The 27,763-nt window shown below is 39.3% G+C and overlaps 2 protein-coding genes across 8 annotated transcripts in view; one reads left to right on the top strand and one right to left on the bottom strand.

Annotated features, from left to right (window-relative positions):
- rag2 (recombination activating gene 2) overlaps window positions 1-20,840 on the top strand; it is a 112,113-nt gene extending 91,273 nt beyond the window's left edge. For 2 of the 7 annotated variants that reach the window (XM_088379128.1, XM_088379127.1), the window contains 2 exons: window positions 15,615-15,718; window positions 18,367-20,840. In XM_088379128.1, the coding sequence (XP_088235254.1) occupies window positions 15,686-15,718; window positions 18,367-19,971 (1,638 nt within the window). In that variant the 5' untranslated portion in view covers window positions 15,615-15,685 and the 3' untranslated portion in view covers window positions 19,972-20,840. Of the gene's footprint in view, window positions 1-9,688; window positions 9,814-15,319; window positions 15,410-15,614; window positions 15,719-17,233; window positions 17,698-18,366 lie in introns of those variants that run through there. The other 5 variants (XM_088379129.1, XM_088379126.1, XM_088379130.1 and 2 more) reach the window with 5 other exon arrangements.
- On the bottom strand, window positions 20,820-27,699 carry rag1 (recombination activating 1). Its single transcript, XM_088379125.1, has 4 exons — window positions 27,555-27,699; window positions 26,242-26,596; window positions 25,005-26,137; window positions 20,820-24,229 (listed from the first exon to the last, which is right to left on the bottom strand). The coding sequence occupies exons 2-4, from the start codon at window positions 26,580-26,582 to the stop codon at window positions 22,488-22,490; spliced, it is 3,216 nt and encodes a 1,071-aa protein (XP_088235251.1). The 5' UTR covers window positions 26,583-26,596; window positions 27,555-27,699; the 3' UTR covers window positions 20,820-22,487.
- Window positions 27,700-27,763: the final 64 nt, after the last annotated feature.

Below are 27,763 nucleotides of genomic sequence, written 5' to 3' on the forward strand. Positions count from 1 at the left end.
TATTACTCAATTGCAAAATAAGTTACACAGTACCAAGAATGGATTTATTTGAGGAAAAAAAGAAAGTTGTAATTTGCCATTTTGCAATCCTCAAAAAAGTTGATGAAATCAGACTGATCTGCTTGGTCTTCTCTTATGGAGTTCATTGTTCATGCGGCATGCATCTTGCAGTCATGTCAGTCAATCAATCCTTCACTACCCATTGGTGCAGAGACTGTTCAGAAAGTGAAATCAATTATCGTACCAGTTTCGTCTTCCCCAAGGCTTTCTTGACCTTGTTGCTTATGAGTATTTACCATGAATATCAAATTCATAACACAGATTACATTCTTGATTACAGAACTGCTTTCTTCCTCTTGCAATGCGAGTCGCAGGTAGATGTAATCGGGGCCTTTGGGAAAGGACTTATTTTATTTGGGAGTGGAGATAGCAACAGGGAAATGAAAGACTCAGTCTCATTTCCTGTAGGCTCCCGCCTCTATGAGCTATCAAAGCACAAAATGTTCCTCTAGTGATACAAATCGCTCAGCTGCTGTACTCCAACTATAAAACAAAGACAAAATTGCTTTTTTTCACTAGCTGTTGGGACCACCATGATGGTCTGCGCTGAAGGTAGCAAATTATACACAGAGAAATGCATGACTCAATTTCCTTTTGTTAGATCTCTCAGAAAGTTCTAAAGTATTTTCCACCATTTGCCTTGTGGTAGCTGGAGCTGCAATGGTAGCCAGCAAATACATTTTACCATCAGTTTGCAACACTCTCAGACTTCATAAATAATGCACGTGTGAAATACCCAAACTGCAGACAGCGAGTTAAAATGAAAATAATAGTTGACCTCCAAACAAAGGATAATTTCCTCCTTTGTCTTGTATGAGGCTTGAAGGTGAAGGAGCTTCAGCGGCATGTTCAAAATCCTTTACTCCTTATTTGACCCATACAATTAGTGATTAACATGGCTTGCAAGACACAGGCACCATACATGACAGAAAGAGTTTGCAATCATGTTAATTTTTCGGGTCCTTCCTTGTACATTCTCTATTAAGCTGTGGTACATTTGCATTCTTAAATGCTTATAATTTTCATGCAATGTTGGTAAATAGGATGTTACATTAATTCCCTTTACACTTGTGTCACATATTGTTTTTTTTAACTTTTTCCACAGTATGTGGACTGTAGGCATATTTAAAAAGAGAAAAAGTGTTGTGATCAAATTTAAACCGTTCTGGGACACAAATCTGGAACACTTACGTCGTTTCAATACCTTTGACTTATGGTAATGTTGACATGTTTTATTTATATGGCAAGTATATCTGTATATCTTTGTTCATCTATGCCAGTGACATATTATGACAGGCAGAACAATTACTTGCTCTTCCATTAAATGGCTACAATGAAACTGCATATTCACGTTGCCAGTTAAATTAGGCGTCTTTGGCACATATGATTAAATACTAGTTAACTTGGGCTGTGCTTTCCTTCTCTATAATTCCCTTTGTACACATATTTATAGCTTTCAATTAAGACCATGAAGTCACACTGTCACATGGGCGAGGCATTGTCAGAACAAATCATGACTTCCTGCGAATAAATCAGCTTTGTGTCAATTTAATAGGCCCAGCCTTCACACTAAGATAATCATCATTTCAGTACTCATACTTATTGTGACATTTTGATTTGGTTTGTGTTGTGAGATTTAAAGTTTTCAAATGAAAAATGATATACATAAAAAACTTGACTGAACAAAGGTTGGGAAACACTGTCCAACTGTAGTAAATATTTATTGTCACATCTGTTACATTGATTATATACAACCAATTAGCAATAAGTTAATGTTTTAAAAAAAAAGTACTTTTTTTATTATGCGTTTATTCCATTGGAACAGTTCAAGTTATCACATATAATAGGGTTTGTTGTTGCATCTGATGCATGCTTTTCTTTGTTTCTTGTCTTTCGAGTGAGCTCAGAGGCAACACAATAGATTCGATTAATTGCAAAATGAGTTTTTCATTTTATTGACTTTCATTATTCATTCAATGTTGCTTCGCTCACAGCAGAGAGATGCATTGGTATAACTTTTTTTAACCACAGTGATTGAGTTACAAAGTGTGTACCTGTATAATGAGATCTACCTTCCCATCAGGCTTTTGTTTGAATTTGTACTGCTGTGTTATTGCTGCTATTGGTAAGATGTAAATTAGCTGTGCACCACAACAGTGGTATCAGCAGTTTACGTCTATTATTGTGTCAGTGTGAGCGTGGTGGTCAACAAGCCAGAACTTGTGTTGAGGTCTGCTTCAAATCTGTGATGAGGGATGTCTGTTTTATTACCTCAGTGTATTACTGTTCTCGCTTGTTTTCACTAACATTCAATTTAGGTTTCTATAAATGTGTTAGCTCACTGTGACACAAGAGAACAAAGCAAAATTAATGGATACTATGGGGATATACAAATAAAAACAGATTAGGTTAAGATGAGAAAACAGATGCAAAGGCCATTCAAATTAAAATAAATTAGTTTGTTTATTTAATAGTATCTTATTTAAAATGTCTGGATTCCTTATAATGTTTTAAATTTGGCGAGAAAAGGTTGGACAAGTCTCTATTCCTCTGAGCAGTGTTCCCATTATTGGTATGTGTGTATACTACGTGTAGTTGAAGACTGACCTCAGCATTTCTTAAAAGCCGTCCGGTCGTGCACTGCTGCCTACCATTGAGTAATGTGTGTTTCACTTTTCCAAAAATCTTTTCACTACTTTTACACCTTGCTCAGCAGCTGCAGTAATGAGAACATATACTTGTAAACTGTCATAGATCTATCTTGCTAAATTTCAAAGTGATTGTGGGCAGCCAAAGCTAGTAATGAATATAGTTTATTTGTGAAGCTTTGCAGTATGTTATAAAAAGAGTTGTGTCAACAGCTAGGTTTGTACTTTTACCAAACAACTACAACCACATACGCATTTTAAAAAACAAACATACTTCCATGTTCGAAGAGTCTTTTAAAGCACCTTATTAAGAAAGTGGGTAATAACATGACAACTTGATATTGTATTTGACTGGAACTATTTGTAGAATAGCAAGAATCTGCAAGGAATTGATTCCCATCCAAAACGAGGATTTTTTTTTACAGATGCCACAAGATGAAACCAAAGCAAGAATTTTATAAGAGGCTTCAGCTCCTTCCTTAAGCCATTGCCGTATTTAGGTGAAGGGGTTCATGTGTCCCAATGATTCTTAGGGCTAGGTTGTCTTACGAAAGTTAGCTGTGCCAGGTATCCAGGCGCAGCTCGTAGCTGATGCAAAAGAAAATAGCTTCTTGCCTAGCATCCCCCTTGTCATCCTCGAGCAGCCTGAAGTGTCGGAAGGATCGGTAACTGTTTGACATGGATTCATGTATGGTAGCTCCTGCAGCTCTTTGGCCAGACGTGCTTGAAACGAATACTTACAATGTTGAAATTTCAACAAAGAGAGGAAATACCACTAATATGCAAAAGCATTTGTACACACAGCATGACATGAACAGATTGTCACCTGTTTGATCTGCCGCGGAGCACCGGCAGCAACACTAGCCCGAGCCTGACTTGCAGTTTTATTGCAGGTAACTAACATTACTTTTCGTGCTAGCTCTAGTTAAGTCAAGTTTATTTATATAGCCCTGAATCACAGACAAGTCTCAAAGGGCTTCACATGTGCAAAATTGACAAATATTCTCAACATCCCCTGATCTTTACTTCCAGGAGGGCAAGGAAAAGGAAAAAGGAAAAAGGAAAAACCTCGAGAAGAGACCACAAATGGGAGGATACCCCTTCCAGGATGATCAGGCTGCAATGGATGCAGAGGGTGCATAGAACACATAATGTAAAACAATCCAAAGAAAAAGAGAGATGTCCATATTCAAAGTGAAGAGCTGCAGGAAGGTGGCCTCAATTGTCATGGCAGTGTCTGCGAGGGTGGTATTTCACCTCAGATCCCTCATCCCGATTGGTCGAGATGAAATCCAGACAGCCCTTTTCAGTTTCGGTGTCACCTAACCATCCGGAGGGGGGAGGGGGCAGGACAGAGAAGTCAAACTGCAGCCGAACCGGCCAACACAGGTTAATTAAAAGCCATAACCAACACAATGCATGAACTCACAACAAATGACATACTAGAAAATCAGTGCAACTTCTGCTGTTCCCTTTGCTAGACCATTTCAGATATGCGCAATTTATAAATCAGGTGTGTTCGGACCTCCGCAGTGGAGGCTTTGCTGAATCCCCGAGACCGACTCATCGAAGTCCTAGGGTTCGATCAAACCCAGGTTAAGAACCAGTGCTCTAGACCCTGCGGACTCCTTTTTGGCCCTGCTTTTTGGTCACTAAAGGACCAGCTCTATTTCTTTAACTTTAAAATCTGTCATGCAAATCGCGTCTCGTTTTATTTTAGATGGCGACGAGAGACACCGTCTCACTGGTTCAGAGGCCATCAGTACTGTACCTCGAGCTTATCTGTTCACGGAGGCACGGAGGAGCAAAAGGACTTAGGAATGTCATCGTGCGGTGATAAAGTTTGTAGTTAAAGGCTTGCATCCATTAGCCACTGTAGAAGCCCCTGATTTTCAGTAGGTGATGCTTTCTATATGAGGAGAATGTTTGCATTCTTCACTCTTATGTTTGTAATTTCATAGTTACACAATGTTGCAATATATAAAACAAAATGATCATAATCGTTTATGTGCTGCTTTTTTCCCCAAATGAGAATTGATAAGAGAATCGATAAAGGGTTGAATCGTGAAACGGAATCGAAAATGGAATCGGAATCGTAAAAATTGTATCAATCCCTATTTATGACTAATGGAAATCTCACGATGCAGCTCGTCTCTCCTTTGTCTCCAAAGCTTTCAAATGTGCTTACTTGCGAAGCTATTTCAGACCAAATGGTTGTCTTCCTTTATTTATCTAACAACACAGTAAGTAAAACTGAGCACCTACCTTAACACACTCTCCCATGTAACATATTTAGAGCATTCAGCATTCTGCCTCATTCCTCAGTGCCAGTGTGTGTGTGTGCGTGCGTGTGTGTGTGTGGCCCTGGCCATGTGCATAAATCGTGTTTCACAAATGTGGTGGCCAGTGAAAGCCATTAGTGCAGAGGCAGCCCTGAATTAGACTGTGTGAAGTAACAGTGACATCCACAGGAGAATAAAAACACATTTCCACTTCTATGTATACTCATCCCTGGTGTGTGTGTGTGTAAGTGTGTGTGTGTGTGTGTGTGTGTGTGTGTGTATATATGCATATATATATATATATATATATATATATATATATGGGGGGGGGGTGCGCTGGGGTCAAATAATTCGTGTTTCACTCTTGTAAAATGGACAAATGAGTCTGTCCACCATCAAAGTCTCAAATAACCTCAGTTAGGCAACATAGTAGTAACCCTTACTGTCCTCAGAGCACACATTTAGATTCTGCTCATAATAAACTTAACTATTACCCTAATATTCATCAATTATCCATCTGGCTTTGCCCAAGTTATTTTCTGTTGAATGCCATCCGAATGCCAAATGTTGATTGTACAATGTTCAAGTGTTTGTACTCCAGCTGCTGTCTACTTGGCAGTCTATCAAGCTTAACGGGCTAAATTGGCATGTTGTTTGTTGAATCGGGGTGATAAATATAGTATTGCAATAAGCCAAGGCCCAGTCTGTCTCTCTCTGTTGTACAAAATGTAGATGTCTTGCTTCCAGCAATTGAAGTCCATAATGAAGCTAATTATATCCAACCCTTTTTCACAGATTCAGAAATGACGTTTTTTTTTTCCCACGGCTACTTTTTCGATAATCACGATGCTGTAATTCATTTTTTGTTTGTAAATACTAATATTTGGCACATGGGTATTTAAAATGGACCCTACATGAGTCACAGCACAATCCAGTAACATTTTCCCCCTCAACACAATAATGCTGTAATTTGAAAGGGAACATTTTAATTGTATGTGTAAAAGGTCTTGAGTCACTCTATCAAACAAAAAAGCACATCATAATAAGCATATCAAGTGATTTTTCTAAAGTTCTCTTTGAATACAAAAGACTTTCTAGTGGGGTAATTTTAGTCATATCAACTGGGTTATACTATTCTTAGCTTTAAATGTAGAATATATGTAATTATTGAGTTCATGATGATGGGTCGTAATAGCTTGCATCATTCTGGAATTTTTGTGTGACAGTAATCTACATTATCATATTATAAACTACTATGTGGACAAAACAGTGCAGTGAGCAGATGCAAATTGTTGTCTTGCATCATTGCCTTTCTATCACCTGCTTGCTACTGTTGGTGCCCCACTGCCAGCACACCTGCAGACAACACAGGAGGCAAGTTGAGGCTTCCTGTGCCTCTTTTATCTAACTGAAAGGCTGTGGTTATGGTTGCTGCATTTTCGCCACAACAGGCAGAGGCACCTCCTGGAGAGAGAATGAGTCTGAGCATTAGGGCTGCAGGACCCCTACTAGTCTAGGGTATTTGTTTGGGTAGAAGCATTTCTCATCCACACAAACACAATCAGCAGTATGCAAAATAGCTTGGAAAAATACTCCATTCACAGAATGTGTGTAAAATCTCTCACCAAAATGAGCTTACTCAGAGACCTTTTGTTTGTTTGTTGGAAGTTTTTAGTAGGTTTACCCCAGAACATAAGTATTTTGGGTGGAGATTAGAGATGGGCATAATATTTGAGGAGAGACACTGTTTAGTCATTTGTTTAATTAACAACAACAGAATGCCTGATATGGGAAGATTAGCTACCTCCAAAAAAGACAGCACAACATCTGTAAAATTTGGTGTGGACAGAATATTCAGAGAACCCGCACCCCCATTATTATTGAAATTTAGTCATACCGTTATCCGTGGGTGTGTACAGTGCACTTTGTGCATGTGTGCTCGAGGGAATACCATCATTCATACACTGACAATGGCAAAAGTGTCAGGCCTGCGAGCCGTTTTTACTTTGAGCACCTGCAAGAAAATCTTGACACATCTGAAAAGGTCTTGTCCTTTGGACTTGCTGTGCTTTTGCACCTAGCAATTAAAATTCAGTGACTGAGGGCAAGCATTAACTATGCATCACTTCTGAACCAGTGTGCACATGTTAACGTACTCCCACTAATGTTTTAAAATGACACCTAGTCAGTATTTGGGCTGATTGTTTTTAAAGAACAGTAACGATTGTTCTCCTTTATGCTTTCTGTTTATGAATAAAACACTGAACTGATTAAAATCATTGCATGTTTGCTTAAATGGTCATGCATTTGATATTTGATGGACACTTGGACATTAACATCATGATAGCAAATACACACTTAACATATAAATATGTTCCTAATTATGTCTGGAACAATTCGTATCAATATTCCTGATTCCCAATTCGATTCAAGGATAATATTGGTCTGTTCAGAACAAGAGACTGAGAGCATTCAGTCGCTGGAAAACCATTCAATAACATTTTAGCCAAAAAAGTCACCCAGCTTAACTGTGAAACTAATACCTCTGAATAGTGCAGGGGAGGTTTCCGAGATTACTCTTTCTGTAAATGATGCAAAAAGTAATAATTGTTATGAAAATCTAACAGGTAGACAAAATAATGTTAAATACATTCACATTTTGTTTGAATTAAGTGCATCCAAAGTCTTTTCATGGTGAATTAAGCAGGATTAGATAGTATGGTGAGAAAGACAACAATGCAACAGTCAGAGTTTATGACCTCACCTCACAGTAGCAATCCCAACACAAATATTCTCAAATGGGACATCAGCACAAATTAGAATATAGAGTTTACAATTCATGATGATGATTTTTACTTTCACTGCAACGGTTTGCAGTCAAGTGTAAAGCAGTGGGGTGAGAATCAACACTTCCAATGGGCCTCTTTTTCTTCTAATGGTGACCTGCCCTCTCCAGGTCAGGGATGAGATCAGGCCCAAGTGAAGGAGTTCAATGATCTTGGGTTCGTGTTCACAAGTGAGGGAAGAATGGAGATTGACTGCAGCATCTGCAGTGATCTCATTTTTATCGAAACAACTTGAAGCCCCCCCACCCCACCCCACCCCCCAAGAATCATTCACAATCTTCCATTTACTGCTGCTTGTTGCAAATTGAGTTTACTTCCACCACACAGCACTTGTATCTTAAATTGTTGCACGTAAGTCAAAGCAAAGAATTGGCCAAACCATGGCTCGTATTTCTAAAAACTCCCTAATATCTCAGGGCATCACCGCCTGTTAACAATTGACAGAAAAAAAGGATAAATTACCAACCTGTTGTCCTCACAGATGTATCTGTTCATTCTGCATGCCCCTTAAAGTCAATATTAAAAATACTAGCTATAAAAAGACTGAGATTACCTATTTTTTAAATAATTGTGTCCTTCTACAAAGAGCATATGGGCTACAACATTTCATTGTCGCTTCAAGGTGCGATGTGACATCTTGCGTGTCCTCATGTGGTGCTGAGGGTCATTTGCAGCTGTGAGGGGTAACACAAGGTGAATCAGAACACCAGCCCTCACTTTTTACCAACTGAAAGACACCAGAGGACAAGTGATTGATCCTACTTTTTGAAACGCATTAGAAAATATACACTCCCCACCTGGGTCACTTAGAGTATATCAACATAATGACTGTTGCTTCCAATGGACACTTAATGCAGACAACCGCATGATTAAATGTGAGAGACCAAACCGTTAAGTCCTTTCCCAGCTTTTCCCATCTTCTCATCAGACGCTCCACTGGTTCAGCTTGATTTAGAATGACGGCTTCCTTTGCTTGCATGGCGAATCTGTGCACACGTTAGATCACAACGTGTGGCGAAACACTGCTCAGAAAAACAGTTCAAATGATTGTCTCAGTGGCTGAATTTGGTGTGATTATCAAACACAATTCTGGGGGATGACAATCACATTAGTGGAAATGAGATCTGACGTAGTGTGCATTTAGAAATCAGGCTCCCGTTTTGGGGGTCACTTACGTATATGTTTTTTTCAAGTTGCCCAAAAAATCATGCTCCTATATTCTGAGTAGACACTTTTAATGTCAATGAGAGAAGATCCAATTCAAGAAATGTATCAAAACTTCTGTTTTTACAAAATTAGTAATATTAAGCGACATAGTCAGAGTTTTGATTGTGTCGCACCAGGGGCAAATGTGAGAAATGTAAAAAACTTGCCCGCAAAAGACAGCAAAATAATGTCCAAAAAATACACACAACTATACAGTTTATCTTTCCAATGTTTAGACTAAAAGAATGTGTTTTGCATTGTAAAACTGGAGAAAAAACATTCCTTCAGCAATCATGATTTTTTTTTGTTGTTGTTTTGATGTAATCTTCACTAATAGCCCCAATATTGAGTTCAGTTCCAGTGAGAGAAAACCTCCGGTTTCACAGATTGTAGATGAACTGAACGAGCACATCAAAATTAAAGACCTCACCCGAGGAGCTGATCTCCACTGTTGCAAAGAACAGAAAAGATATACGATGTGGCATTGGAGGAGAATAGCAAAGCCATATCAACAAGTCCGCGGTAGGAGGCCCAAGAGGGGGAGGGAAAGCTGTTGTGCAGACCGGCAGATGAAAGGAGTCACGGACGATGATTCGTTTTTATTAAACGACCTGAGCTGGTTGTAATCACCTCTGTCACTGTACTAATGGAATCCAAAGGCAGATAAGAGACAGAAGAGACAGGCAGGGTCAGAAACACAAAATAATAGCATGCAGACAAAACGATCACATCAATTGGCCCAGATGGGGCAGGCTCAAAGCAAAATACGAGGTAACTGTCAAAGAGTGTATACAGTTTTGTACGATTGTGTTCATAAAAAGGAATTTCAAGCCATTTTAGGGAGCAAACGCTATTATATTTTGACAACCCTCAACCTGCCACCCCTACTTTCATATCCTTTCCTCCTTAGTTTAGTAATGATGAGCGCCGTGTAACATGAAATAACAACAGTTAGTGGGTTTTTTTCTTCCTTTACTTGTGAAATACCACTAAAAATTAAATGAATCCTCACAAGAAGAGTCTACAACTCCATTTGTTCAATTAGTCATAGACAATGCAATGCCCCAGTGAAATAGTAAACCTTTATGATGCAACATTTCCATCATCATTCCCAAGATCATTTCCTTGTGGTGGAGGATAAAGGTTGTTTTTACATTTTTACTGGCACTTAAATTGTAAAATGTCTCACCATAGTCCGCATATCATTTTAAATAAGCTAGACTAGCTGTAGAAGTCATTAAATATTGGCAGGTTCACTTAATAAAATAAATAAATAGGACAGCAAAGAGTCCCAACGAAGGCATGTGCCAAAGCATGCAACATAAATTAATCCCTTCATAACAAATATGGCCGCTTTCCACTGGCAGGAGCATTTCAAATAATAAGCCTCTTGACATTCACACAGTGCCAACAATGTTTTATGTTTCAAAGCCGTATGGTTTAGTTTTAAATATCCTTAGTTTTAGCAGCAGATTACAAAATGTATTGCTCGGTCAAATTCCAATTTGGCCTAACTCTCTCCACATAACTGATTTATTCGTGCTGATACAAAATGTCCAGCGACGATTTGTTCTGTGACAGAGCTTGTTTGTTTCCACTCAAAGTCAAAAACTCTTTGCAAACACCATCTTTCACTCTCATTTTAATGCTTGCAGCAGTATATTCATAATTAAACCTGATAATAAAGGTGGTAGCTCACAGTGGGCTCTTCCATGATGTCAGCATCACTGAGTGGCATTAGAGGCGCCTGCCAAATAACTTCTGTGTCAATTGGCGGGGATGACCTTAGCCCGCTGCTTTTCCTCTCAACATCAAATTCCACGCCTACCGTTGATTGAACATGTCTGCACAACATGCAACGTGCATAAGGAAAAGACATTTTCTTGCTTTGATTATCAGACTGAGGTCAAGGTTGGACTTGATCAAATAGTGAGTTGTGTCTTCAAACTAAAAGAGTGCTTTGTGTGGAACTTGGATTAGTCATGAAAATAAATGATATTGTGTTTTTAATATCTCCAACCCACCTCCTTAAAGCAGTTGTTCACAAGCTTACAGAAAAGTCAATATGTAAGCGAATAACAATTCCCTGTTTGATTTGACAGCATTGCTTAAGAACACAACAAATCCAATTTTCATTCAATTAGAACAAAAAAGTTGTGTGTGCAAAAACACTGTGACCATCCTAAGACTTCAAATCGATGCAGCAGAGAAAGATAGGACTCCTCTAATTTCAAAATAATCGAGAATTGGGCATTGTCCTTTTTAAAATTCTGAACAGGAATTACATTTATTGACAAAAAAAAGAATAGTTCAATGTTGTATAAAACAAATTATTTGTTAGGCGGATCAAAGTCATTTGATGCTTGCATAAACTTTGCTCCTCTGCAGGTGCTGTCTAAAACAGTTAGCTACATGCCATGCATACAGGCATGTTAAATACCACTGGAAGTAAACCACAATACATATTAGACACAAACTCAATTTAAAGTTCACAAAATGACGCACAGTGGTCACATTATGACGCTGTTTTCAAAACAAGGAGTGGACAAAAATGTATTAATTTAATGTTTTATTTATACTGCTTTGTAGTGCATATCTTTCTAAATAAAGGTTTTGGGTTCTTGGTATCCTTTGAGTTCTAGATATTATATCACAATAGCATTTTTGGCACACAGGGATTAAACCCTTTCAACGATGAAGTATATCGTCCTTTATCGAAAGTTATTCATTAATGTAGTATATCCATGCCTGGTGCTGTAGTCCATAATAATACATATTGTCAGACAGCCCACATTACTGTCCCAATGTGGCCATTAATAATCTATTTTATTACACGGAATAAAATCACTGGAAGAGCTCAAGATTATATAGTTTTATCTTATTGCATTTTGGTGGACTATTTATCATAGAGCACATTTGGGTAAATCTAACAATCTAAAGGTTTACGAATTATGGAATACACTTGCATATTAATGAGAAAAAAATACAACAAATATGAGAAATGTAGATGTAAAAAAAGGTCAATAATTTGGATGAAGTGGAGAGATTTTTTGAGGCCCAGTCGCACTCATTGCTTCAAATTTCCAGTTTAGATATGTAATGTATATTATTGACCAATCTAAAGCATTACATTACTAATGGTTGAACAAATCTGACATTTTTGGGGTCTCCTGAAAAGTGACTATTTTCGAGGCACAATGTTTTGGCCCAACAGCAGCAATATTAAATGAATGAATTTATTTGTCTCAAACATGTAAACAATACATCAATATATCAAAGTGAGTCATGTAAATTATGACTTTGTATAAGTGCTAGATACAAACAGAATATAATGGGCAGAGTTTACATGTCTGAAAAGGAGTGGGAATAAGTAAGACTTATTTTATCCCACCCCTATTAAGACAAAATAATTTGTTACCTGTAACAGAGTTACTTTACATAATACTGTGCATTTACTTTCACATTTACAGAAAGGAAACGTAAAATGCAATTAAATGATTTATTTCAATGTGATCATAACTATTGAATATTCTTTCATCCTTTCAACTTTGTGGGAACCATCTCGAGACAAATTTCTGTTCCCGTCACGGTGGAATCCAATATGGTGTGAAGGAATTTGAGTGCGCTAACTTCAACCTCCTCAAATCTCTTTGGAGTGAAGTAGAACTGAGATTCTGTGGAGACCCTCTTTGCATCCAACATCAGTGACATCATAGATGCCTTTCTGAATGTGCAAAAATAACCACATTCTAAAAACGGCCACAAAGAGACATGCTGCACATATTCGGTTCCCTTCCGATATAAAATGTCTCAGGATTTCAGTCCTGAGAAAGCGCTCTTCCTTGCCAGTGGTCACTGTAGAGCACTCCTACTTTGTATGATGATCTTAAGGCATGTTTTCATATGCTTTAATATTAAGATGCTTAGATCTGCAAGGCCTTTTGGCCCACAGGCAAACGGCACTGGAGAGTGGCCCTGCAACTTCACTTAGTCCCATGGGAGATGGGGGGGATCGAGGGTGGGGGAGATCAAACAAGAGAGGAAGAGCTGAGAAGTGATAAGGATTGACAACATTATGACAGCATTGTGGATGTATGGAAGTTGTCTGTGAAGCACAAAGGAAGCATTTTGGTTTCAAAGAAATCTTGCTTGATGGATGGATGGATATTAAAAAGATGCTACATATCTTTCACATTTAAATAACCTCTATCTGTCACGTTCTCTATATAGTATATTTGATTTACTGCTCCAAAGGTTAGCTTTTCCAGTGACAATCCTTTTTCTAAAAGACATGGAGGTACTGTTGGAACGCTGGGGAGTTTCGTACAGATGTGTACACTGAGGCGTGGACAGAACTTCAGCCTATAACAGCTATTGATTTTGCCATGATTCTGATTAGAGGGCTCCTTGTTGCAGTCAATACCTCAGATCAGTAGACTATACAGTGAAACTGATGGTCCCAGCAAGGATCCAATATTTGGCTTCTAATTAATAAGATTCTTGATTACATTTAAAACGAGAAGAGACCCTTAGCATAGGAAACAGTTCAGCATGAGTGCCTCCCAACTGTCCAGACACTAGAAAGAAAAATGCCAATCAATAATACATGCAAGATCCTGGTGATTACTTTTCTTTGAGTGATGGGCACTGTAACTTGCCCAGTAAAACTATGATGAAAGATAGTCCTGTAATATTACTTCCACTCCTATACATTGCAAAAATAAGAGTGTCAGAGTTACACTGTATTAATTCTGGACAACTGCCTATATGAAACAATTACTTTTACTGAGCCACTTGATCACTGCAGAATAGTAGTAGTAGTAGTAGTAATAGTAGTAGTAGTAATAGTAGTAATAGTAGTAGTAGTATCCTTCCATTCTCTGAACCGCTTCTCCTCACGAGGTTCGCAAACATGCTTAAGTCAATCCCAGCAGTCTCGGGCAGTAGGCGGGGGACACCCTGAACTGGGTGCCAGCCAACCGCAGGGCACACAAAGACGAGACACCATTCACATTCACACCTACGGGTGATTAGCAGTTCTCACTCAGCCTACCATTGCATGTTTTTGGGATATGGGAGGAAACCGGAGTGCCCGGAGAAAATCCATGCAGGCACGGCAAGAACACACAAACTCCACACAGGGAGGGGCCGGTGGTGAAATCATACCCGCACCCTCTGAACTGCGAGTCGGACGTTCTCATCAGTGCACCACCATTATTATTATTATTATTATTATTATTATATTAGTAGTAGTAGTAAGTCAAGCCCCTGGAATTTATTAGAGAAAATATCATGCTGGTTCAATCCGGTAAAGATACACACACAAATACAGATGCACACACACGCACACACAAACACACACACGTTTTTCACCGTGAAAAACATGGTAAAGCTACTCCAAAGAATTTCTCAATGCACAGTTAGTACAGAATGTTGCATCAAATAATACAAGTTTTCTCTTTCTGTGATCAATAAAGCATCAGAAGAGAATGTAAAGATTTCTTTTCAGCAAAGTGTAAGACCAAAAAACAACAATAAATGCATTCAATCTCTAGTCACTAAGGCATCATGGAATGTAATCACCTATAAAGAAAGTACGTATGTGCAAAGAAACACAAATTGTTTGTCCACAAAAACAGTGTGTTACTGGCTCTTTATATAAGTTAAGACCATATGCAATCTGCCGTAAGCCAGTGTATGGCAAGAAATCATGGAGATTAAAGTATGTGTTTTCTTTATTAAATAATTACCTTAAAACTAACACGGGCTGCAAGCAGGCGGACACTGGCATGGACATCAATGCATGGAGCTTCTTATTGTGATGGTCTTTGTTAAATGACACGTGCTTTGTATCATGGGCTGCTTATCGGATGTTTGGAACAAACCAATTCGCGTGAAAATCACAAAAGAATTCTATGAGTTATTACAAAACGAAGCCAAACAGAAACATGCGCCATGGTCTTCTTCGAGACCTTGTTTTTGCCTTCTTTGTTTTCTTCTTCATTTTCTTCTTCCTATTCTTTGTCTTTACAGCAGAATATCAATCAATTTATTCTGTTTTCAAATAATTGAATGGCTGTCTTTTTGAAACTTTTCATATTGTTTTAGAATCGTGGTCAGGTGTTTTATACAAATATGTACTGAATAATTGAAGTCAAACAACCTCACAAAATGGATTGGATTCAACTTTTGAGATTCTGCATTGGGTCAATGATCAGTACATTTTTAGTGTTTAGATGGTGATGATGTGACGACACGCCGTTGTGCCTTGTTTCAGATTTACAAGAAAAGGATTCGAACAGATGTCATCTGTCAAAATCAGGGTAGCAACAGCCAGATAGTGATGCATTACAAGGGACAGAAACAGGTGCCACTGTAGCGTCTAATGACTTTCTTCTATTAATTATGTACAGATCCATGCACTGCCTAAGGTGCACCCACACTGCATACTCTGCACATTACACAAAAAAAGCCCATTAGTGGCTCCACAGCATGCTTCAGCAGTACTCTGAGTGAATGCCTTGAGGTGGCCTGAAAAGTTGACTTTTCCTCTCTTTGCTGAATTTCTACAGATGGAACAATTGTTGGGAAATAAGACAAAACACTTCCAACTGACAGACATCATGTAATATCCTCCAGGAACATGGGAAACGTCTCCTCTCCACAACTCAGCTCTGTAAGCATCGGTTTAGGCACACAGGTGCTGCACACTTTTCAAGCCCTAACGGTTTTCCAGGCACTTGTGGTTTCAGCCTTTGTTTTTCACAGTTCGAGTGTTCGCTCAGCTGCTCAGAGCACAAAAACATTATGTTAATGAGAGAGTGTACATCTGCTTTGAGTTCAGTATTTCTCTGGGTGTTTAGGTGTGTTCTTTCTTTTCAAACCTCAGCTGGTCAGACAGATGGGTGGACAGACATCTTTGCCATCATCTCATCATGCAACATCATTTTAGAGTAATATGCACACGTACTGATCTATATGGCTCAATGGCCTGTGTACAATATACATATTTTAATCAGCAGGTAAATGAGATGTGCACAAATGAAATCCCTCCTAGAAGCAACTCTATTAAAATGTATGTGGGTCTGTTTGGCTTGCTGGCAATTTTTAAAGCCTGCAATTAATTTCAATGCCAGAAATGAGCACAACCTTAAGGGATGAGCAGAGGGAAGACAGAAGAGGCTTTGTGTGAGTGTAAACACATGAGAAAATAAGCACACATTGGGCAACACTGAAACAAAGTGTTTAATTGAATGCAACACAATTTAAGCTGTACAACAATAAATCTTGCATACTAATGAAGGATACAATTGATAAATACACTGGAAAATGTCTTTATCTGTCAAACAGTCTCAATAGTCTCAATAAAATCACTTGTTTTTAAGTCATTGGAAATAATTGCACTTGTCAACAGTCAATTTTAATCAGATAGTGTGTGTCCCTGATTTAAAAAAAATCTTTCCTATTTTCCTATTTCCATTATTTGTATTTAAGTTTGACGTATAAAATCTTGCGCAATATAGACTTTACCATGCCTTGTTCTTTATAGCTATGACGTTTGAGAAAAAAGGAACACTTGTTGATGAACCGAACCCTTAATTTGTAAATATTCCTAGATAATATTACTTATTATATTATTCTTACATTGTTGTTATTATTATCATTATTATTATTATTATTATTATTATTATTATTATTATTATTATTATTATTATTATTATTATTATTATATTAAAACCTGATGTGCTCGAGGAAAAACTAAAGGCAGGTAGGGAATCCAATGTGGAAGTTTGTTGACCAGTGTTTTCATATCATGGAGGGTTTCATATAGTAATAAGCTGCATGCAAATTGTTGTTTACCAATTATATGAAGATGACATGGTGATATGCCACAAATAATGCTTCTCTTAAAGGTAATAAAACTGAAATGTCAGTCAGGATTTTATGGCATTATAAATGAACACTGTCTTTTGTCACTTTTGATTTTATGTATTAGAATATTTTTATTGTTGTGGCATTGAGAATGGGCAGTCCTAAATATATCTGCTCTGCTGCAAGAGTCAATGACTAATTTTCTGTCATTGTACCTTGACTGCATAATTTAGGTCATTTTTCCGCCTTACTGTATTTTCATGCTGGTTGTGATGTGGCCTCTGTGGCAATTATCAGCATGTCTTAATTATTTAGCTGTTGTTAATTACAATTAGTGTATGACACAATTTTTGTGCTCCCTCGTGGAAATTTAGGAAGTAAAAGAATAACTAACAGACCGCTTGTTTTTTAAGGCATGTCATTGAAGCTTTTTTACAAGCATAGCTCAACATATTTAAACATCTGATGAGTTGAGACTGCACAACAAAAGCTGTCGCTGCTTTTTCTAGCTTCTTAGGTGTGTTTTATCTGTGACTGTACCTCTGAAGTGACTTGCTAAATGCATTCAGGCAGCGCTGCCAATGAGCACCAGTCACACACAGTTAACCTCAAGAACTGGAAGTGTTTGTGAGTCAACGAAGCTTCACAAACTCACTGCCAGAGTCTACTTTTGTCAAAGACAGGCTATATAAAGAGTGATTAGGTTTAGTTTAGTGATCTTAAAATTCACAGTAAAGTGAGCTAAAGGTCTCAACACGCTCGACTCCTCGGCCTGACTGCAAGGTAAGCGCATTAAAATTGATCTGAAATTACTGAAAGTTATGAGGTTATTCATGGGTACTTTTCATCATTTTATTATAATAGTATAATAACCTGTACAGTACAGACACTGTATATAAAAATAAACATGAACAAAGGATTGTTTAAAATAAATGTCAACTTGTGCTGCTGGTAATGAAGTTTTTTCTCATCATTTTGTTTGTCTAGCAGTGGTATTTCAGTAATAATGAACCAAGCTTTAGATTAGGCTGATAACATTTAAATAGTTGTTACTCCTGTACTACATTAAATGCAACCAATTTTGATATGGTTAAAAAAGAGCAAGGTTATGTAGACAGATCAATCAATTATTCATTGTTAGCCTCTAAGAATGAAACTGTATGATTGTAACTATGATGTAAGGTTGACAAAATGAATCCCACTTTATCTAGTTTGAATTGACTTGTGGCATAGTTTGCTCTGAACAAAAAAGGCCGTCCAACTGTGGTTATTTCTAATTAAAATTGTATTGTAATGTCCACATTTTACATGTGAGTTTAAGTTTTTATTATATTATTAAGATGAGACAGGGAACCATTATGTTGATAATGATGATGACCAGGAAGTAATTTTGAAAAAGTGATGAAAATAAACAACATCTGTGTGTGTGTGTGCCTGTGTGCTGTTTTGAAGCAGACACCTGCATCCAGGATGACTCTGCAACCATTAAAACCAGTCAACTGCGAAGGTCTTCTGCAACCTGGTTGTTCTCTTCTGCAGCTTGACGGTGAAGTTCTCCTGTTTGGCCAGAAAGGATGGCCAAAGCGCTCCTGTCCAACAGGAGTATTTGGTGTGCGCTTTAAACATGGTGAGCTGAGGTTGAGAGCCATATCTTTCTCCAATGACTCCCAGTACCTTCCTCCTTTGCGTTATCCTGCCATTTGCCGCCTTGATCCACATGATGGACTTCCGGAGAGTTATCTCATCCACGGTGGCCGCACCCCCAACAATGACATCTCAACAAGTCTTTATGCGCTGAGCATGGATAGTCGTGGCTGCAATCGCAAACTGACCCTTAAATGTAAAGAGAAAGAACTAGTTGGAGACGTGCCAGGTGCTAGATATGGCCACACAGTCACGGTAGTTCAGAGCAAAGGGAAGACAGCCTTTGTAGTTTTTGGTGGAAGGTCCTACATGCCTGCAAAAGAGAGGACCTCAGAGAACTGGAATTGTGTCACTGATTGTCCTCCTCAAGTGTTCTTGTTCGACATGCAGTTTGGTTGTTGTTCTGCTTACACTTTTCCAGAGCTCTGTGATGGTCAGTCATTCCACGTGGCCCTTGGGAGAGAGGACCGTGTTTACATCCTCGGCGGTCACTCTTTGAAAAGTGACGGCCGGCCACCTCGGCTCTTTTGTCTGCACGTCGAACTCCTGCAAGGTTGTCCATTATTGTCGTGTGAGCTTCTCGACTTTGGTCTGTCCATCTCAAGCGCAATGATCACTCGCACAGGCCCCGCTCACAAGTATATTATAATAGGAGGGTATCAATTTAACTCTCAAAAAAGAATGGAGTGCAGTGCTGTCATTCTGGATGAGAAGGGGATTCACATAGAACCTCTTGACCCCCCAAACTGGACTCCAGATATCGTTCACAGTGAGACTTGGTATGGCGGTGCTGCAGGGGAACAGAGAATGTTGCTAGCTGTACCAAGTGAGGGCAGGTCGTGCCAAACAAATATGAATTACTTCTATCTAGTAAACTTCCAGAAAGAGGTCGACAGCAAAGACGACCAGCAGGGTTGCAGCCAAGAGCTAACAGACAATTCCACTCCTCTCGAAGATTCAGATGAGCTCTATTTTGGCCGTGAGCCTCAAGAGCTTGATGATAGTAGTGAGGGTGAAGGTAATACGTACAATGAGAAAGATGAGGAGGATGAGTCGCAATATGGCTACTGGATCAAATGTTGCCGTGGTTGTCAGCTGGACGTCAATACATGGGAGCCGTATTACTCCACTGAGCTCCAATGGCCAGCCATGATCTTTTGTTCCAAAGGAGCGGCAGGACACTGGGTCCATGCCCAGTGCATGGGGCTGTCTGAAAAAATGCTCCTGGAACTCTCGCAGGGAAACAAAAAATACTTCTGCCGCGAACACGGGGGTCTTCCGAAGCAGGAGATGACCCCACCTCAAAAGGTTATACCACTAACACATAAGCCTTTAAAAGTCAAACAAAGGAAATCTCATACATCCCTCAAGATGCCCAGAGCCAAAAAGGTTTTCAGGAGACTTTTTGATTAACAAGTTTATTATGTTGTGAAATAATAACTAAGAATGAATTATCTATGTGTAGAATGTGTCTTTTGTCAAGTAGAGTGGGGGTCACTAAACCTTTATGAAGCTAAGAACTCATTCTTTTGTAGATTGCCTAAAAGTTTAATACATATTTCTGAAACATTTTTTCCCGAATTATCTAACAGGTAATGTTAATAATGTTATTATCTTGTTGATATTAAGGACAAATTCATTTATCGTATTTTCTGCACTACAAGGTGCACTTATCTTGAAAACTGACAGTACTCCTTTTAATAAACAGGTCACTTGTCATCATAACTGTATGTATAAATGTATTCGATTTTACCTCCAACTTTCTATACTGATTCAAATAACACCAGAAAAACATCAGTGATTAAGATGATAAATTGTTAATTTTCACTGCCCCTGATGTTGAAATTCATTTTTATTAGATTTGGAAATTTTATTGCTTGCTTGTTTGTTTGTTTTTCCTAATTGTTTGCAATTGCTCTTAGTGACCGTAGTGAACTAATCATTGAATAACATTTTCTTATTCATTTTATGGAAAAATAAATGAATCAACAAGAGAGTGGTTGTTTGTCATTAAATAAAATACAGTGATAAAATGAAAATTGAGTTTGTAGCTTTAACTTCTTCATGTCTCTTCTATTTTAGACAAATGCCAATGTTTGAGATTAAGTCAAATGTTTCTAAACTTTTGCAAGTCCCAAAATAGAAAAAAACTGCAGGATACATGTCAAATGTATTCATGAGTGTAAAAACATCCAAACATTCACTCATTTTTCAAACAGTGATATATATTGATTGTTGATTGTTTTTTGTTGTTTGTTTTTTATTGTTTTTATTCTTTAAATCATGTTTGAAATAAAGATTCATTCTTTCATTCATTCATTCATTCAATATATGTATCTACATGGCATGAATGAAATCACAATGACCTCATTTTGAGTATCTGTGAAAGCATACTTTAGAAGAAAATAATCATGTATGCACCCGACAATTGTGTTCGGCTCAAAGATGTAATAGTAAGGGGAGTTTAATTGTGTTGTTGTTATTTATAAAAACACATAAATAGATTGTTGAAAAAAAGTTCCACCTATCAACTGTAAAAATTTGATGTGCAAACTGACATGTAATTCAGTGGAGAGGACAAACAGAAAATGAGAAAAGCTAAGACGGAAATGTTTGTGAATCATCCATCACCAATTTACTTGGAGATGCAATTTATTTCGCAAAAACACATCTATGAGACAAGCCGTCATAAAATGCATTCTAAAAGATGATGTCTGTTGAGGCCAGTGACAGCCCTGCTGGTGTATTGTTGCACTTATGACAGTAAAAAGGAATCAAACATCCAATAAAATAAGAAAACAAAATTGCTTGTCGCACCCACAAATGTCAAGGGCAGGAAAAGACAATGCAATCAATCAAAGAAATAAAGTTGCCAACAAACTTTATATAACATCCTTCTGTCCCTCCTCCATCTTAAGCCAGTGTGATGAAGATATGTCAAAAGAGGAAAAGTGCAGTTTTATACCGAGCTAAAGAAAAATCCCTGCTCGAGACTCTGCAAGATGTTTGGCTTTAAAATGCATTTTAATGATTTATGAAAAAGGCCAGTATATGCTTTATTTTATGTGAAGATGTCGAATAAAGCATGATGTATTATCTAATGTGTACAAAATAAAAAAGATAAAATTTGGTTCAAAGTGACCTGGCAGATATTCCGCCCTCGAGGGTGCCAGGATAAAGCAATAAATTAATCTTTTGCAGAGGGCAGCCATGAAACAAATAGCATTAAACTTGCTGTGATTACATTTTTCTCTATTCAAAATGATGACAAATTCTCAAATATGGTCAATTTAACACATTTCTCCACTATGAGTTATACCATTTTTGTCTGCTTTCATAAATATCCACTTCATAAATTCATAAAGATGTCACATGCCTGCAATAAAATAAGCCATATTTCACTCACAGGAAAAGAAAAATGAGTTTTTTGTTGCCAAATGAGAGTCTGTGTGTCACTGACTCCAGTGGCGGAGCTAAGATTTTTTTCTTCTTCAAGGTTATCTTAGTGTGTCTGCAAAATAAATTTCTTTTTGTTTGTTTGGGGTTTTTTTTTTACAGAAAAATTTCTGAAAGAAATTCTTCTGAAAATACCAAAAAGTCAATCATTGGGCCTGGCACATATTTAATGGGTGGCAGTCTTTCCGCGGCCTCCCCTCTAGCTCCGCCAGTGACTGTCTATACAAATTGACTACCATTTCAACATGACCATCCAAAAAGCCAAGACATACAATTAATAAAGTCCACCAGCTTAAACATTGTCGTTCTGTCAAGTCCAACATTAATAAATGAATGAATAAACAAACTGAAACTTGACAAAGCTCTCAGAGAAACAGTTTTAAAAGAATAGGAGTTTAAAAGAAAAACTTAAAACCAAATTACATTAAATTAGTGAAATTGAAATATTTATGCTTAATTTCACACAAAACGTATCAAAAATCAAAGACCTCGTGGGCCAGACTTTCACTGTCCTGGATTTCTGTTGGGTCAACGGTGGCTTTGGCAGAGTACTTATGAGCCTGCATAAACTTCTGTAAGTACTTTGATGTGTAGAGCCAGTGATGTTTCAAGACATCTTCAAGCTCAAAGGCTTTTGACTGACGTGCATTCATCTTACGGAAACGCCTGAACAGTTTGTTTGCTGACTCATTCCCCTCACTAGCCCATGCACCGATGGATCCATCCCGCTCAATTATTTCGGGGACATGGGCCAGGGTCTTGTGCAGATAATTGGTTATTTTGCCGTTGTACCTGTATTTGAAAGTAGTGGAAATGAGGTCAGCGAAACTCTGGGAGTTGAAGGTGTAGCGGCAGAGCTGGTCGGGACACTCTTTGGCTGGGCATGTAGAGCGCCACACAGGCTTCATCTGGAGGTACAGCCTCATCAGCTCCCTCAGGGCCTCCCTCCTCTCCTCTGAGGGCACCAGCTCACACACCACTTGCACAGCCTCGAAGGTCATTAGCTTCCGGGCGTAGTTGCCGTTCATCCTCATCACAGGTTTGAGTTTCAGCTTCTGCCTCAGTGCTTTATCCAGGGCTGCCCGCCAGCTGCGCCGTTCCTCCCGGCTGGGATTTTTGTTTCGGTACACCTCGCCTATTTCATCCTGGAAAATTTTGTAGAACTCAGTGGCATTACCAATGTCACAGTGTAACGCATCAAGTGTGGATTGGGTCTCCATGAAGGGCTTGGCAGAGACCCCCTTGACTCTGTCCCGCAGTTCCTCTACAGACTCAGAAAATGGATTAGTTCGCCAGATTTCATAGCGAGACAAGTTCTCATCATGACTGCGTGTGACAGAATGAAGTACTATATTTTTAGAGGCCTCCACTCGACTCGAGTCACACAGTGTGCAGACATACGTGGATCCAGAGGCTTCCAAGCCCTCCAATTCACGGACCATCTTTTCGTCGTATCCTGACCCTCTAAACTGGAAGCGGAAGGATCGAGGCAGTCCAGCTATTGACAGGATGAGCCTGCTCTCCTTCATTGTGCTACGTTCTGCAACCATGGGCGACAAGACAGCTGTGAGTGTTTCGTGGTCCGCTTCATCAACAAACATCAGACAGAGGGGCTTGCAAGACAATTCTGAGTTTGGCTTTGGCTCAGTGAAGATTGTAACCTCCTGCTTATCATCTTCACCAAGCAATACAGAAACGGACATAATGGTGAAAGAGAAGCGAACAGCTTTCTCAGGGACAACTGGTCCTCCGCCGTGCTTTTCACTGACATCTCCCATGCCGTCACAAGATTCTTTGATCGTAACATTGAAGCTTTGGGCACAGGCACTGTCTTCCAGCCCCTTCTTTCTCAGCCCCTCCACAATGTCCTCCTCCAGATCCTTTATTGCGGACACCAGAGCCACATCATAGCGGAATCGGCGTGTGATGGTATTGGATGGTGAGTCATCCAAAGAGGAAGTCCATCCACAGAGCCCATTTATGATACCAACGTTGCAAGATGAAGAGACGTTCTTCAAAGCCGGCTGCCATTCAAACTGGTGAAAGCCAGGGAGAAGCTCTTTCTCTGCAGCACGCAAAGTTTGTAAGGGCTGAAAGATCTGGCGGCCGCTGGTGGCTTTGACAGTCCGGTACACTTTGTGATACTGGCTACAGCTCAGGAAAGTATTGACCCGAATGGCCAAACACACAGCAGGGTGCAACCCAAAGCCTCTGCCTGTAGATAGAGACAAATTAAAAAGTTTCAAACACAGAATGAGGCAAAATAAAACACAAAGAGAATTATTCAGCACCAAACTGTGAAGCCCAAACTTTAGAAAGAGCTGGGGAATTTTTTTCTCATTTAAATGTGGAGTCATTCCTACAACAACACAACAAGATCATGAACGTATTGTTGTCCAGAGCACACAAACCCTTGGATAAACAATGTAATGTTTCCTTATTTCTAAATGTCATAATGGGCTTGAGGATGAAAGAATAAAGCCGCTGAAAAGGCGAGCTGTATTGGCTGCAGAACAAAACAGACACCAGCTGCCTTCAATTCCCAAATGGGAACGTTGGTGCTGTCTGTGTCATTTGCAGATACAAGAGCTGCTGATGATCTGATTCTAACAGGCCCTTCACATGAGTTTATATCATTTATCATAGAGGGGTGTGAAAATGAAAGCATGACAGTCAGGCAGAAGGATAGTGAGAGCTTGAGAAATTCAGCAAAGGCCAACAATGGTAGCTTAATGGACAGAGATAGACAAGCTTGAAAAGCTTTGCAATCAAAAACACAATGGACAAGCATGAAAAGCTTTGCAATCAAAATCACAGAAACTCTTCTCTGCTAAACAGTGAACTTTTCAACTCATTGTTAATTAAGGGATGAGTGCTGCCCTCAGACTATGGCAGAATTTAATGAGCTCTAATTAATTTGTTTGTGTCTGTCTTTTGGTGCTAAGGGGGTGTAAACTGATTGAACAAGAGACTGATTCATGGCCACTTACCTTGCATCGTGACCTCCAGCTCATCTGCCATCCGGTGTTCATTCCCAGATCTCAGTGCCAGCAGATATAGTGTCAGACACACAGACTTTAGGTCACCACCTTCCTCTTTGTCTGCAAACATCTTCACCTGGTTCTTCAGATCCCTCAGTCGATGCTTCTGGGCACGACGCGTGAGGGATAGCAAGTGCTGGCGAGGTCTTCCCCCTTTATTGGTTATCAGGTAGTTGTCAAGCTGTGATGATTGCTGTCTAGCATTCTGCTTTTCCGCATCATGGCTCATACAGTGAGCTTTAAATGAGTCTAGTTTTACATGCTGACCACAGCCGTCTCTCGGACAGAGCAAAAGCAGAGAATGCAGGACTATCAAAAAGGTATTTGCAGGAGGAATGAGGTCATCGCTGGAGCAGGGTAAGTTGCAGGAAGGACAGTGAGGCCCTATAAAGTTTTTGTATTTCATAATACAGTTGTGGCAAAAGAGGTGCCCACAGGGGGCTTGAACTGGGTCAGAGAGCAGATGGTCACACACCATGCAAGTGAAAGAACAGAGGAAATCAACTGGGAAATTCTCAGATATAAGGTTGCTACTCAGGTGCTCTTTCTGACAGTGTGTGATGGTCCTCACCCAATGCTCTCTTTGGACACTGGGACTTCTCCATGTCTTAAGGACAGATCCATGAAGATGGCTGCCAAATGGTCTCAGAACTCGACTCTCACCACTGACAGTGATGTGGTTGTGGTCCAACTTGGGTCTTTTTGCTAAGCTTTGGGCTCTGGGAGTGGTTTTCATCCTTTTTCTGCCAGTCTTGTGGAATAATTGTTTCTTGGGTGAGCAAAGCTGACAGAGGGTGCAATGAGGTTTCCACTCAGGGACTTTTGTCTTGGAAAGATTGCATACACCCCCTCCTCGTATGGCAGTCATCCAGCAGCGATGGCAGAAGGAAAGCGGGTGGACGGATTCTGTATCTTCAGTCACATCCACTTTAAAAACCTTGTGGATGACCTCTGGCCATTTTGTTGATGTACAGCACATTTTGCGTAAGCAATTCTTGCTGTCGTTATCCAGAACTGCGTGAACATCATGGATTGGGCCACTGATTTTTCTTAATGGGATTCCACAAAGACGGCACAGACCTCTTCATAAAAAAAAAAAAAAAAAAAAATATTATTATTATTATTATATCTGTCAATGTGAGATGAAACAGAGCATGTTATCAAGTCAAGGCTTAATGTTAATTACCTGAGGTGGTTCATGTGAGTGTCAATTTCTGATAGCTTCATGTCCATGCTCTGGTCAGGTGGTTCAGTAGTTTTCTTGCTTTTTGCATCTGGGCACAGTTTCATAATGCTACCTGTACTGCCATTATCTAACTGTACATTTGGAGCTGTACAGACGTTAGGTTTAGTGATCCCAGACATGGCTTCCTTCTCAAGTTTTGTCTCACTTGACATAGGGGCCTTCTCCATGGACTTCACTCTAAACAGTTTAAACTTCCACTGAGTGTACTTAGGATAGGGATGGTGGAGCTCAGCCGGCATAGATGATCTGAGGCCATCTGTCTCCAGGCTTTCCTCTGCCATGATTGGACTTGAGCCTAGGAGAGGAGAAGTTGATGGAATAACAGAGTATGGGTGACAAATGTTTGGGAAAAATTCATCCCAAAGATGCAAAGACACATTTGGGGGTTTTAACTATTTCTTTGTCCCAACCCAGGGTCTTTTGGCTTGGCGCCCTAACAATTGTCATTCCTATAAAACATATCTTTACATATGTAACCTAAAATCCATTGAACAAGACGTGACTACTGACCTGCAGGACTGTTTTACACCAATATATTGACCTCATGAAACAAGCACTGTGTGATCAATATAGCACCAAAATCTTCATTTCTCTCATCTCATCTCTTCCTGCCCTGGGAGCCTATCAGACTGTATTTCTTTGACACACAGAACTTGTTAACACCCACCACCCGCCCACCCTTATCCCTGGAAGACTGTCAATCATTTATATTTGTCATTTTCCAAGATGGAGAGAGGATCGGAGCTGCGGGAGCCATAAAGTGGCTTTGTGAAGGCAGGGGGAAAATTGAAGACAGTTAAACTTATTTCACAATGCATTGATACTGACAGGGGAGGTAAAGAGGGAAAGAAAACAAGATGCCATCGCACTAAATAGAGATAATGATGTATTATTCCAAATACAACATTGTTCAATTTAGCAGCACTTAATTTAGCAGACATTTGAATATATGATGTTTCGGCAAACTGCAAATATTACAATGTTGACCTTATTCTAGCTGAATTAACATTACCACATTAGACATTACTGTAAAGTAAGCTGATCAGAAGAATGTTGAATAATCTATGAATTATCTGATAAATTTTTTGTCTTACCATAATTATACCGATGGCACTCTTCTTACAGCATCTCCTGTCTAACCATCTTTCAATGTGCTCCCTGGAAACCTCCTTCATTTTAGAGGCCTTTATTTACTTCTCTCTTTTGAGACAAACAGCTGAGGCTGTGTGCATAACATTCAGCTGGGCTCTTACCTTGTTTTTAATCTCAGCTGGCGTCAGTCCCCTGGGGCTCCTCTCTGCACGGGGGCACAAGGGAAGCCCTGGAGCTATAGGCCTAAACACACTGCTGTATGTGTTTGTCTTTCACAGCTTGAGGCATCTGTTACCATGAGTCAAAGCTCCATTGCCGGGAATTGATGCTGTCTTTACTTATGTGGCTTGTGTTTATACCTTTCCTCGTC

This window comes from Syngnathus floridae, chromosome 6, assembly GCF_059516105.1.
Source record: "Syngnathus floridae isolate MCC-2025c chromosome 6, RoL_Sflo_1.0, whole genome shotgun sequence".
In the NCBI taxonomy this organism is placed as follows: Eukaryota; Metazoa; Chordata; class Actinopteri; order Syngnathiformes; family Syngnathidae; genus Syngnathus; species Syngnathus floridae.